Below are 14,471 nucleotides of genomic sequence, written 5' to 3'. Positions count from 1 at the left end.
CTGTTTTGAAAAATTGTGTTTTGCTTTTTTGGTGATGGAACTTTTAACTACTGCTAATAATAAATTAAAGGATGTTCTGTTTTAATGCTTAGTATGAGTGAGAAGATAGTTTCAAAAAGCAAACATCTTGTTTCCCTCAAGATCAAAAACATGGAGTTGGTGGTATATTTACCCATGGGACTGGTGTTATATTCACCCTAGCCAAATTATTGTAGATTATCTTTTAGCTGATCAGTGTTAAGCTACCACAGCTGAGCAACCAGCTTAGGCACTGTCTGCTTAGGCTAAGCCTAAACCACAATCAAGAGCCAACAAGCCAAATGTGTTGACTAAAGATGTAGAAAACATACATTTCATCAAAGACTGAAGATTTGGCCAACTTGTGCTAAAGACAACAACTCATCCAAAGTGTTGCAGTGAAAGCTAAAGATACTGGTTCTAAATCTCATGCAAAGCTTCTTGAAGTGACAACTATAAGAACACTTCAGCTCAATCTGTTTAGTGCCTAGAATCACTTTCTGTGCTCAATCTAACGGACTTCTACTGGCATTTTTTGTGCACATTCACAGCCATCCAGCAATTGTTGCCTAGCCCATGTGCAAATTAGATTTGAATGGTCTTATACAATGCCTTGTTCAGTCACAAGTGAATGCTCAATATTTGATTTCATCAAGCCTACATTCAGTGTTGCTATGTCACAAGGTTCAGGCCAAGCATTTTCATTGCAACCTCCATATCAGCAAAGACCGGTATCCTTGCTGTGCCAAACCATTTTATTTAGAAATGTGTGAAGGTGTTTGCCATATCTTACACTAAGAAAAAGCTTGCCCTAACCATGTGACATAACAAAACTGGATGTAGTGTGAGGAATTCAAACACAGCATTCACTTCTGACTGAACTAGGTTCGAACCAGACATCATTCAAATTGAACCTGCAATTAGGACAAATTGGTGATGGGATTATGCTTTTGATGATACAGTACAAGTAAATATTTTTCTCATAACATACTCTGACTATGTGCTAAATTCCACGCTTGTGTCATCAAAGGTTTAATTCCCCCATATCACGTGATCTGCAAAACTAAAATGGCTTTATGAGTGTGTGAATGTAGTGCATAGAAGCTGTGTTATTCTGGCCAATGTAGAGACAAACATTCTGGCCTTAGTAGAGGCTTTGTATCAGAACTGTGTCAGATTGGGCTCAGAACATCAGCAGTCAATTAACCATTTCTTGCAAAGCTAACAATTCTTTCTATTTCTCTTTTTCTCTTTCTCTCTTGACCTCATTCATGATCCTATCCCTTCAATCTCTTGGGTTATCTGCGTGATATAATCCATCCTGAATCCTGCCGTGTGATCCAAATATCATTCCATCCCAATGTATTTTGCACTCATCCCTGTGCGTTCATTCTACCATTATATTGTTTCCCTCTTGAACCTTCTTGGTTCCACCCCAACCCCCCTTACCACAACAGAAAACACAGAGCCCCCGATTCTGTCTTTATTTAGTGCCATCCCCTCCTCCAATAAAATCGTTGTCACATGGGCACCCCCATTTGAAAGCAACATCATGATCCGAGGGTACATCTTGGGTTATGGGGCTGGCATCCCTGATGCCTTCATTGAAACCTTCAGTAGTTCAGAAACCCAGTTTACTATTACTAACCTCAAGCCCAGCACTATCTATGTACTCAAACTACGGGCTTTCAACAACGCTGGTGAAGGGATGTCTTTATATAAAGATGTTGCAACATCAGTAGCAGGCAGTAAGTGATTCTTGATTACCTTCTTGTGCTTGCGTGTATCTGTGGTCGTAAAACAAAAATGGTTGGTCAATCTTATATAGAATGTTACTTGATGCTGAAGATTATTTTGGAACAACAGTGAAAATAAAGCTGTATCGATCAAACTTTGAACAAACATTGAACAAGTAAAAGCTTTGTGATGATCACCTGATGAAATACTGAACATTGTATGTTCAACATCTTTAAAAAAAACTGTGGGATATTATCTGGCACAATTCCATAGAACTACTGAAGAAGAAAATATTTGCTTAAAAGTAGAGCATAATTTGATATTGTATTTTGTCTGGTAACCTATTTCTGGTTAGCAGATCTATGAAATTGGTTCCCAGCATTCAGCATCAGTAACTCTTTATAGGAAATTGACCAATCAGATGATATTAACCAATTTTTCTCTTGAATACACCTATGATCCACAACACACAACAAGGTAGCTTTACTTAACCCCGTCAAAGACATTCTTCTCATTATCATAGCAACTGTTCATCTTGAAGTAAAAATTGCAACTTATAAACATAATCACCTTCATTTCAGAGCATGTGACATTCCACATGTAGTTATTTCATTTTCAAGTGAATTTGAGAGACATTTTTTTTCAGACACCATTGAAGTTTTTTTTATTCCTAATTTTTTTCCTAACACTAATCCCTTCTTTGGCTAACTGCATCTAAATCATGTGCATCTACATTAGGTTTTGGGTTATTGGAATGATATTAAAAGAATAGTTTTTTTAATTCTTGGTCTTGATTACTGGCATGTGCCTGATTCTTAAAGCATGATGTCCAACATCTCCATTGGATCAAATGCATGAGACCAACTCCTATATTTTTGATTCAGTTTCATCTACGTTAAACATTTCAGAACATTTTTACCCTATTATTATTGTCTTGGTACTTTAAACAACCTTTGTGTAAACCCATTTTTAGTCAATTTATTCCCAAATATTTGTGACTATTTCATTTTTCCCATAAATATGACGGTCTTCAGCATCACCAAGTTTGAAAGGAAAGTTTCACAAACAGTTCCAAGAAATGCTGGGGGTTTTTCCCAAAAAACATCCTGCAATATCATTAAAATTATTCCAAGAAGATTCTGAATTGTTTCTGTCTTTCAAAAACTTATGAAGGTTTGTTTGTGTAGATTGTTTGTGTAGATAAACTCAAATCAAAAGGTTGTACCTCTGGGCTAAACAATTTAAGAAAATGTTTGCATAAAGTATAACCAGTTGTTAGCCGGTCTATATTTATCAGAAAGGTCATTCAACCTCCAAGACATCGCCTTATTTTATGAAAACAAAAGTAATTAATTAGCTGTGTTTAAATGGTGACTGGATCCATGTTCCAAACACTCCTTTAGTCTCTGCATTGGAATTGTAGTTGAGTTGGATTTTCCCCAACCCAGTATTGGCTTATTATTTCTCTGTTAGTAAAAAGAGTATCCATTACCTTTCACAGCCTTAGGGCCTAGCCCAACAAGGACAATACACGTTACTACAAGTAAGACAACCCAAACATCCCAAACCTCCAAAATGTTGATTACTTTGTTGTTAGTTATTGTAGTTTATGTCTTAGTGCATTGTGTGTAAATTATGTTTGTCCCATTGTGTTTTATACCCAGCCCTTAGTTTGTGAAGTGGCACACGTTGCTCTCCTCGGCAAATCCTCAGAAAATTTGTGTTTTCTTCAAATTGTTATTATGACTATTATTTTAAGTTTTTTTTAAATCAGCATTTTGCAAAACCAGAAGACCGACTGTTGATGAATGACTTTTTTGAAATTCAATAATGCAAACTTTAAAAACTGAATTGAAGTGAATGGCCGTTTAGCTCATATAGAAATAAACTGTTTGAATGTTACCCCATAATATATCATAATTATGTTTTACCCCTTATGTTTGAAGTATTCCCTTTGGCTGCAAGTTTCTGTTGACCTGTGATCCCAATTTGTCTGCAAATAAGCCTTGTAACAATGACCATCAACCAACCAATCATATCATTTCATGCCATCAATAATTTATTTTTTGTATGCTGTCATGTTTAAATCATATTCATATCATAAGGTTACCCCATATATCATCATGGAAGTCAAAAGTATTACTGTGTTTGTATTATAACATGTACTTAGTAAATAACTTGTTTTATTTTGTCGCAATCCCTGGCTGTAATTATGGCGTTAAGAAGATGGCTCTGAAATATTACTCCCTCTGTAACAAAATAAAAATAATACAGTGGACAGAGTTGACATTTTTAAAGGGGTTAAAACATTTTGAGTAGTTTGTTGACCTGGTCACTAATTTTTTGATACAAAATGTTGGTTTTACAATTTTGTTTGATAACATTTTTTATTAAAGATCTTTGAAATTGTACCCTGCCTTCCTTAAATAAGTAAAAGACAAAATTGTTTCAGTATTGAAGTATAAAAAACTAATGGCTTCATCTTTATAGAAACAAATCTTTGGAAAGCTGTTAATTGATTTGGTTTATTTTCAAACCTCTCTTTACAAAAGCAAATATTATTTGCAGTTGTTGAAATGTCTAAGTTACATTTTTATCTGCAGTTTTTTGTTTATTGCAACGCATCAATATGAGTATGTACTAAAGCACATAATAATTTACATATTATTTTATATTTTAAAAACACACTTGGTATGCATTTGTTTGTTTTCCTTCTTTAAAAACGAGAAAGGCCTTACATGTCTGTTAACTTGAAAATATTCTCTAACAATCCAAAAAATTCACGTGTATTTGTTGAAGTGTGTCTTTTAACGTGCATGCTGTTAATGTTTCATGTCTGTTTTTAGAGACACAGTGACCTGATGTTTTTATGGATGTTTTCTTACTATAGGAAGTGTCCCATCCATGCCAATGGGACTAAGAGTGGTTGTTACTTCTCCGTATAGTGCTGTTGCATCATGGGTAGACCAAGACTACATTGGTCAATCCATCCCAGCAGGACGGAACTATACTGTGAGATATAGAACCAACTACCCCTCAAACAAGTAAGTGAAAATAGAACCAACTATCCCTCAAACAAGCAAGTGAAAATAGAACCAACTACCCCTCAAACAAGCAAGTGAAAATAGAACCAACTATCCCTCAAACAAGCAAGTGAAAATAGAACCAACTATCCCTCAAACAAGCAAGTGAAAATAGAACCAACTACCCCTCAAACAAGCAAGTGAAAATAGAACCAACTACCCCTCAAACAAGTAAGTCCAAATAATCTTTGAATTAAAGCAAAAGATGAATACAGGCTTGAATACCATGAACTGTATCAACCAGTGGTAGCCTGTTGGCAACCACTGGTTGATATAACGCTTGTCCGACCCAGGAACTGAATACCCAGTGTTTAGTATGTTGTAATAACTTATATCACTAATAGTATCAAGTGATGTTAATTTGAGCGGGAAAGATGGAAGTCAATAACATTGTGCTCCTTATGATTATATGGATACCCTTCTTATAAACATGGAATCCAAAAATAATTCATATTGTTTTCTTTCTGGACAGATATATGTACATTAACTCATCGGACCTGTCCGTGGTTATTGACAACCTAAATCCATTTACGGAGTACCAGTTTGAAGTCAAAGCATCAGATAGTGGAGAAGGAGGTGGTCATAGCCCTTATGGTCTAGTCACAACTAATAAGACGTTTGAGTCTGGTAGGTAGTCTTAGCTCTTATGGTCTAGTCACAACTAATAAGACGTTTGAGTCTGGTAGGTAGTCTTAGCTCTTATGGTCTAGTCACAACTAATAAGACGTTTGAGTCTGGTAGGTAGTCTTAGCTCTTATGGTCTAGTCACAACTAATAAGACGTTTGAGTCTGGTAGGTGAACTTCATGTCATGAGTCTCCTTATGTTTCTTCCATTGCTAGTTTCAACATTACCAAGGAATATCTAACCGTACACACAAGTAACTTTGAAAGTTGAAATAGGAACATAAACAAATGTACAGCCCCTTTCCTGGGAAAATATTCAGGAAAAATGTGATTGACTCTTAATATGAAATACAAACCCAAGCATTTTTCAGCAAGCGGCCGTTTCTCAAGAAATAGCTACCTGTTCTTTGGAGTAGGATTAATCTTGGTATCCTTAGGGTGAGCAAATTGTGTGTTTTGTTACTCCTAGGAAAATGTGTCAAGTGTGAAATGAACATAGGGTTATCACCCTCTCTCCCCCTTTTTCAGGAATTTCCTGGAGTTTCATATCATCAGAGTGTTCTTTGTAGTGTGAAAAGGGCTGATTCCAAAATGTTTTTATTCATATGACCACTTTGTCTAACAAAAATCTTACACACACAAAAATTTGCATGGTACTTTTCAGTTTGCCAGATAAACAGACAAAAAGATTTGATACTTCTGAAAGGATTTGATGTAAACTGTTGAATGATTGATTTGAATCTTCTTTTACAGCTCCAGGTTCCCCACCGAGGTCCCTGACTGTAGTTCGTGTTGAAAACTCCTCAACTGCATTAGGACTAAATTGGCAACCGCCTAAAAACCCCAATGGACAAATAACAGGTGGGTAATATTCACCAGCCATGCTGATCTAATATTCAAAATGGTTTTTACCAGTATGGAATGATTTCAATGGACTTCAAAACGCGGCCAAATGTGAATGTTTTCAAAAAGATATTGGACACTCATTTTTACGTTATTTTATTCCTTGATTCATTGGTTCATTGATTTGTTGATTCAGTAATTCATTGATTTGTTAATTTGTAGATTTATTAAATTGTTACGCATTTGATTCATTTGAGTGATTCATTGATTGATTTGATTAATTTGATTGATTTATTTCTTATAGGCTATACAATCTACTACTCAACGACTAATTCAAACGATAAGGAAGAATGGATTATGGATTACATCACAGGAGAGGACCTGACTAGGACGATTCATGGCTTGACGTCAGACACCATGTATTACTTTAAGATTCAATCTCATACTAGCCGAGGAGAAGGACCAATATCTGATGTTGTATCTGCTTCGACACCTACAGGTAATGCATGCAAACTGTTATTGTATTGTGACAGCTTTAAAAATAAATGTTACTGAACTGAACTATTGTGCAGGCCTGCTACTTCATGGAGGCATCAAAGGCCATTGCCTCCATGCCCCTGGTCATGCTTGGTGCCCTTGAAATGCTCCAGTAGAAATTTACAATTTCCTCATAGGGTGTCCTTTACCAAGGAGAGAATGCCCTGGTGCCCTTGCCCTTTCAAAAACGAAGCAGACAGACTTGAATGTGCTAGTTAATGTAGTCAAGTTCAGGGCATAATAAGCACAAGACAGACTTGAATGTGCTAGTTAATGTAGTCAAGTTCAGGGCATAATAAGCACAAGACAGACTTGAATGTGCTAGTTAATGTAGTCAAGTTCAGGGCATAATAAGCACTATGTAGAATATTTACTCTGAACAAATTTTGACAGTTGATGATGTTTCAAAATGAAAAACGTTACATCTTTTCCCATGTACCACGTACAATGCATAAACACTGTGAAATGTAGATAGTTTATACATGGCTCCTGGCAGTGTAACAAAGAAAACATCGGGTCCCAATTTAATTATTACTAATTGTTGATTTTTGTCCAGATGAGAGTTTTTTCGGAATAATGGTGAAGATATTTCTTGAACAAGTTTTTTTAAAATACTTTTTGTAGTAATAACAAATTACAACCCCCCCCCCCAAAAAAAAAAAAATACAATTTTCTAAAAAATTAACACATTTGCAAGAGAATATACAGTTAAAGTTTCTTAGTTTGACTTGGATATTTTAATTAATAACTTCACATTATTTGATATTGTTTTTGGAGTAAAACATAAACAAGCACTTTGTTATGCTAATCATATTTCCTTTCACGCATCATAATTGTTTGTTTTTGTTGTTTTTCATTTGGTGTTTTTTTTGTGTATTGTTTATGATTGAATTTTGTTAATTTTGAATGTTGTTTATTTCCCTGTGTTTGCATTCCATTCTCCTACCCTACACCACCACACCACACTGCGTGCACTTCCATTCTGCTTTATAGCTCTCATCGTGCCACCTATACCACCAATTCCAGGTAAGAAATTACCCAACTTCATGTTTCTCAAGACTCCCCTCAGAGAACTTGAAAGACTAGGGTGTTTTCTGTTTGTAAGAATATTGTAGATGTCCACAATGTGCAAACACTTATTAGTAGAGCGAGTGTACAGCGCTAATGTGGGCGAGCTTTAGAAAATGATTGTATTTAATTGATTTTCATTCAAGGTAATTATTTATTTCCACTTTATGTAAGCAGTGTAATATCTTAAGGAAACTAAGGGCCCAACAAAAGAAATCAAAACATGAATGATTGAATGAGTGACACAGTTTATGTAGAGATCTCACATGTATGATCACATCACTGAAACTGACTATCTGTGAGCTTCATTGTGTGGCAAACGTTATGTCATATTTTTTAGAAAGGCAAAAACTTTCCTGAAAAGTAGTTTGATTATATTACTTTTTATCTGACCTTTGTCTTGGCTTAATGTAGCTGTGGAATTCGACCTGAGCGATGTTCTGAACCATGACCATAATGATGATCAGACACAAGGTGCTCAAATTTAAAACTATTTTCTAAACTCCCTATAAAATATAATACCTGACAGTCATGTTCCCTCGCATGATGAAATCCTTTATGGTATATATGCATGATGTTCATTTGTGAAATCCAATAAGTTTATAGTTTTTCCTGTTTTCATAGTGGTTGCCTTTGTAAAAATAAAGTTCTCTGCTCCAAATAATATATACTCTAACAAGAATGTAAACTTGTTCTTTAGTAATCTATCCTGTTTATAATTCTTGTTGTACAGTTACATTCTTGTTACCTCAGGTACACAATGTTATCAGGATGTTTTATTCCCATGTTAAACTTTTAATAATATACTTTTCATTTCACTCTTTGTTTCCATTTAAGAACCTATAATAGTATACTCTCCAGTCAACTCTGTGATTGTATTTGTGAAGTTCAGCCTGTAAATATATGAAGAAAGATGTTTAATTGCTGTTGTTTTATCTTATATGTCTAGCATATCTTTTTTTGACCACTTTCCTTTATTATTTAAGGAAAGATCATGCGACAATGGTTAAACAAACAATGTAAACATAATTAGCAGTATTTAAGCATGACCTGATTGAGTTGGAAGAGGGCATTGTCACATAGGGTTGCGCCGAGCAAGCACATTTCACTGCCCAATTTTAGTTTGATATCTGGCGCGAGTTTGAAACTGAATTTGCGCAAATTTGAACCTAGCGGGAGGAGCTACTTGGTGCTTAACAACACATGGATAGAAACTTGACAAAAAGTCGAGGTGAGCTGAGGCCATACTCTCAGATTTGTTCTCAACTTATAAATACTCTTATATGTTTTTATGGAAAGGTAATTTTGAATGGGAATAACAAAGTGGTGACACATTCATGAACTTCCATTTAAAACCTTGCAGGGTCATGGCCTGCAATAAAAGACCTCACCTTCGGCTCAGTCCATTGCAGGGCTCAGATCCTGCTAGTTTTAAAATGGAAGTTTAAGGCTGGTCAACACTCTGTTGTTCCTTTATTAATGTATCCTTGCACCATTTTTAACATTACCTTCGGTTCAACCTCTTAAAGTCATTATACACTTTCGGCACAGAAAAAAAATAAAAGTTCACAGATTTACAAATAACTTACAGGGTTTACAGAAGGTAATGGTGAAAGACACCTCTTGAAATATTATTCCATGAAATGCTTTACTTTTCGAGAAAACGTTAAAACAATTATCAATTCTCGTTGTCGAGAATTACGGATTTATTTTAAACATATGTCATGACATGGCGAAACATGCGGAAACAAGGGTGGGTTTTCCCCGTTATTTTCTCTCGACTCCGATGACTGATTAGGCCTAAATTTTCACAGGTTTGTTATTTTTTATATCAGTCGTGATATACGAAGTGTGTGCCTTTGGACAATACTGTTTACCGAAAGTGTCCAATGGCTTTAAATGGCCTTAGACTTATTACTGACTTTCTATTGCTGATTTCACTTAATATGTCAGTCTTGTGTATGTCACTCTTGTATCTGAAGACGAAATGTTGGTATGATTGATTGTTGATACTAAAGAAGACTAAGAAGACTAAGAAGACTAAGCATTCTTCCTGGCTTCTTGAATTCCACAGTTCCATCTGCCGGACCTCCTCTTGCTGCAGCTGGTGCATTGGGATTTCCTTGGTGGTTATGGCTCCTCATCATCTTAGCTATCCTCTTCATAATCATCTTAGCCGTACTCCTCTTACTTTGCTTCATGTGTGGTTGCTGTGCATGGTGCGCTCGTTGCTGTCCATGCTGTGCAGCTTACTGTGATGACATCTGCGGGTGTTGTGCACCAATCTGTGGACCCATAGCAGCATGCTTTGCTGGCTGCTGTCCTTGTTGCTGTGAAGATGAAGATGGTTGTGCAAAGTGTTGGTTGAAGTTCTGCTGCGGTGCATCAGCGTGTGTCTGCTGTGGTCAGGCATACAGGGAAAGAAAGAAAGCAAAGGGATCCGCGTAAGTTTCATTTTATTTTTGGTAGTGTAATGATGATGTTATTTTAGGTTTTACCTCTACACCAATTTGTGATAAGAGTGTATACTCCGTGCTTACAAGTCGTGCAGAAACAAATTCACAGTCATTGTTGGGATTGAACCCACAACCCCCTCATTCTAGAGTAGATGTCTCACCCCTAGACCACTGAGCATGCCTAGTGATCAGGGGCCATGATGAGGGTAGTTAGCAAAAAGAATGTTTTATTTTGTCTCTGCACAAATTTGTAACAACCTTACTTTGTTCCTACTTTAACAACATTATCTCAAACATGTATTGAATAAGCATCCACAAGTTTTTATTTTATGTTGACACAAAATTCCTTCAAGAATAAACTATAAATAGTGATAAACTTGTAGGTACAACCATGTAATAATTCTCTTTTAAGGTAGTTTTGGCTCTGAAAAAGCCTTCAGTCTCTTTCAGATTGATTGATATTCTCTTGTAACTTTCTTCCACAGCAACCTAACCGGTTACCATGCAGTATCCCAGAATGGTAAAGCAGTAGGCAGTACACCAGTGCCTCCTGATCTATGGATTAATCATGAAGGAGTTGAAATGAAAGTTGACGGCAAAAAGACTGGAATGACTCTCTCTCCAATCAATGCTAAGTCTAGTGAGAGAGAAATGTTGAACCAAGGAAAAGGAGTAGATCAGCAGCGAGGTAGGATACCCCCCCCCCCCCAGTGACCCCTAGTGACCCCTAGTGACCCTTACATCATCACAATACCTCCTGGTTGCACCATTTGTGGAGTCAGTTTCCACGTGTTACACACATTTTAGTCCATGTGTGCAAGTTTACAAGTTCACTGTATTACATGCAATTTTAACTCCCAAAATGGATGTTCGTAGTTAGACAGAAAGCTAAGTTTTACAACAGTGCCATAAGGGGTGAATACACTTAGATTTGTTAAATGGTGTGGAAGTAAAGAATTAGTCAAATGTGTGCTTCAATGGAGGTGCTCATCAGAAAGCTGGGCTTAATGCACAAAGAGTTAAGATAGATCTTAAGAGCTATTCAATCTTGAATGCTAAGCAAAGTGTGATGTCATAGCACAAATCACTATGGTAACATTAAAAACTCATTTATTTGTTTCTATTTTAATTTACAGAAGGGACCCAAGAGACGTCTTTCACCCAGTCCGCTGTGCAGAACCAGCAAGGTAAGAATGTTAAACTCAAACTGATTATCAGATATAACTTGATATTACAGTTAATGTGGCATTTTAAACATGGCTCTAAGGTTGACTTGTTGTGGATGTTGTATTGACAGGTGCCAGCTGTACACCACTTTGGTAAAAAGTCTCAGTCGTACCGACTGATATTGTTAGCAGAAACTGCACTTGAGTTAATTATTTCTTTCCGCACAGGTTGTTCATCTTCAAATAATTTCTTTATTTTTTACAATCACATGAAAGTTATTTTTGATTTAATAAGACCACTTTGGATCCAATTTGAAAACAGAGCACCACAATTCCTCAGGAGGGTTGGCTAATGGTCACGCCTCGTCGGTAGTAACCACCGGCACTTTAGGAAGAGGGTCAAGAGGTGAGACGAGATGGTCACCTTAGGACCAACTTTCTAGAGCAGCTTAGAGGCAATGTTGTCACGTTAGGACCAGCTAGTTGGTGCTAGATACAGCATGTATAGAGGCATTAAATACTTCAGCATAGCTACAACATAAGCTCTGTGTACAGAAGAATAAATATAACATTTGATGGCTGGCAGTAGTGGTAATGCAACAAGACAATAAGTCCACTCATTACAAATGCAATTACTATAAACTGGCCCAGCTTCGCTTCATGGAATCCCATTCTGAGTTAGCTTAAGATCAATCTTAGCTCTAGGTTTTTACTGGGCAGGTAAACATCGCTATTAATAAAGCACTTTTTCTCTGCAGGATGATGTCTTCTGATTTGTAGTTGTACTGTGCTTTCCTTTCAGATTCAAGAGATAATACTACTAATAATAATAATAATAATAATAATAATAATAATAGGCAGTTCTTATGTAGCACCTCATCACACTCAGGAGGCAGCTTAAAACATTCTTGTTTCTACAGCAGGAATGGAGAGCTATGTTTGAGTTACGAAACCCACTTATCTAGCCATGTTATAGAGGGGTTACAAAGAGATGTGATGCAATCAGCAGCCAACTATGCCAGAACACTGGGCAAATCCCTTCTCCTTAACAATAATTATACTGGGCTCATTTAGCCTTCATGTAGCCTTCATATAGTGATGACTTCAATCAGACACATCAGTCTATGATGCAATGGAAATAACTATAACTTTTCAACAACAAAAAATGCAAATTTGTCGAGTTGCAGACACCCACGCGTCAATTCAAAGGGAATGCACTTGGGCTTGCAGTAAATAGTGTAATGCTCAACACTGCTTTGCAAAACTCTCTTTAGATCTAAGAGCTGTAGAAATCTAAGCATTGTATAGAGCTATGTAATGTGTATTGCATGGATGCTGTCTGCATATCAGTACACTCCTCTTACTGCTTGGAATCAGATACTGTTACTAGACTGGCTGGAAGTGATATCCAATTGACATCCTTTATATTGAATCAATAGTCGAAGCTAAAGGGACTGGTTTTAAAGTTAGTTGGAAGAAAAGTTCTCTTGGAGAAAAACCCTTTGAAATACGCGGCATTAATAGACTAGAGTTAACTATGGAGCTGTTGGTTTATTGTCTAAACGTGTTGAAATTTGATGGTCAACAATGTCAATGTTAACTTCATATTTGTGGATTGTTTGTTTTCTCTTGAACAGAAACATACACTTCTATAAATATGGATTGTTGTAAACTAATGTACATTATTCATTCAGAGAGTCAGATAATTCAGATTTTCAATAAAACTGGACAAGGTTTCTCAAGGTAGTGTATTTTTCATAGATATCTTATGTTGCACGTTGTCATGGTGATCAGTCAGTGAAAACCTTCATAACCAAACTTCATTTCCATTTTGATTTTGTCTCGTTTTTTAAAAACTAATTCTCAAGTTACTTGTTCCACTGTCTCCAGTTTAAGTTCAGTAGTATTGCTCAATGAGCATTTATTTCCAAGTTTCTTTTTGCATTTTTGTTGAGAAGTATGTCAACCTTCCTGTGGCCTGCTTGCTATAATTTGATTTATTTGAATGCTGCATGATTGGTATTAACACTGGAAGCACTATATACGCTCTACACACCTACATTGTAACTGTCTAAGGCATCTATGTATTTCATTTCATATTTGTTTCTTTATAATTGTGAACTAATCTTGATATTGGAAATTGCTTGATTTAAACACAAAGAGGTTTGACATTTTGGTTCTGTTCCTTGAATGTTTTGTTTATGTTTTGAGATTTATTTTGACTGGAGTTGTAGACATTTTAGCTTGTCATTTCAGAATCAAATCATTTAGTGTTCATATATTTTGTTGGTCACTTTTTGTATATATCTTCAATATTATTTTGTTTGTAGCCACTCCAGACTGGCACCCCCGAACAAAGATATTGACAAAATAGGGACACCGCCAATATAGGGCTAGATAGCTCAGTTGGTAGAGCGCCGGCACGTTAATCCGGAGGTCGTTGGTTCGAATCCCACTCTAGTCAATTCTTTGTTCAACCCCAAAAATCACTCCAGAACTAACTTAGAAAAAATGACCCCAAAAGGAAATACCTCTTCCACTATAAAATATTTAGTAGCAAATAAAACTTTTCAAAATAATCTGATTTGCAAAATTTTCAAAATTACAAAATCTTGGTAAAATTTGTGTTCATAGATAAAAACACACATTTGTTTATTGGTACAACATGGTTAACATTCATTAGCCCATCGCATATTTAACTTTTCTTTAGATAAAAACATATGAGACATTTTGTTAACGTCATTTACAACAATTGGTTGAACTTCCTAAACATAATTTTGTTAAATATATGCATCCACTCATTACTATGGGTTTCCCAAACAAACAAAAACGCAGCCACCTTTTCATTTACAGCATGACCCTTGTCCTTTGACCCTTGTCCTTTGACCCCTTCACCTTTGACCTTGCATGTCTATGTGTCATCAGTGTCTATTGTCAT

General features: G+C 36.1%; 1 protein-coding gene across 14 annotated transcripts in view; it reads left to right on the top strand.

Moving 5' to 3' along the window:
* LOC139937838 (uncharacterized) overlaps positions 1-14,471 on the top strand; it is a 93,873-nt gene that overhangs the window by 61,378 nt on the left and 18,024 nt on the right. For 12 of the 14 annotated variants that reach the window (XM_071933167.1, XM_071933176.1, XM_071933175.1 and 9 more), the window contains exons 13-22: positions 1,476-1,766; positions 4,646-4,799; positions 5,311-5,465; positions 6,217-6,324; positions 6,611-6,805; positions 7,837-7,869; positions 8,326-8,385; positions 9,986-10,355; positions 10,853-11,055; positions 11,504-11,554. In XM_071933167.1, the coding sequence (XP_071789268.1) occupies positions 1,476-1,766; positions 4,646-4,799; positions 5,311-5,465; positions 6,217-6,324; positions 6,611-6,805; positions 7,837-7,869; positions 8,326-8,385; positions 9,986-10,355; positions 10,853-11,055; positions 11,504-11,554 (1,620 nt within the window). The remainder of the gene's footprint in view (positions 1-1,475; positions 1,767-4,645; positions 4,800-5,310; positions 5,466-6,216; positions 6,325-6,610; positions 6,806-7,836; positions 7,870-8,325; positions 8,386-9,985; positions 10,356-10,852; positions 11,056-11,503; positions 11,555-14,471) is intronic. The other 2 variants (XM_071933173.1, XM_071933164.1) reach the window with 2 other exon arrangements.

Source organism: Asterias amurensis, chromosome 5 (genome assembly GCF_032118995.1).
Source record: "Asterias amurensis chromosome 5, ASM3211899v1".
Lineage (NCBI taxonomy): Eukaryota > Metazoa > Echinodermata > Asteroidea > Forcipulatida > Asteriidae > Asterias > Asterias amurensis.
Note: the sequence above shows the minus strand (reverse complement) of the source record. Positions and strands in the feature narration are given on the sequence as shown.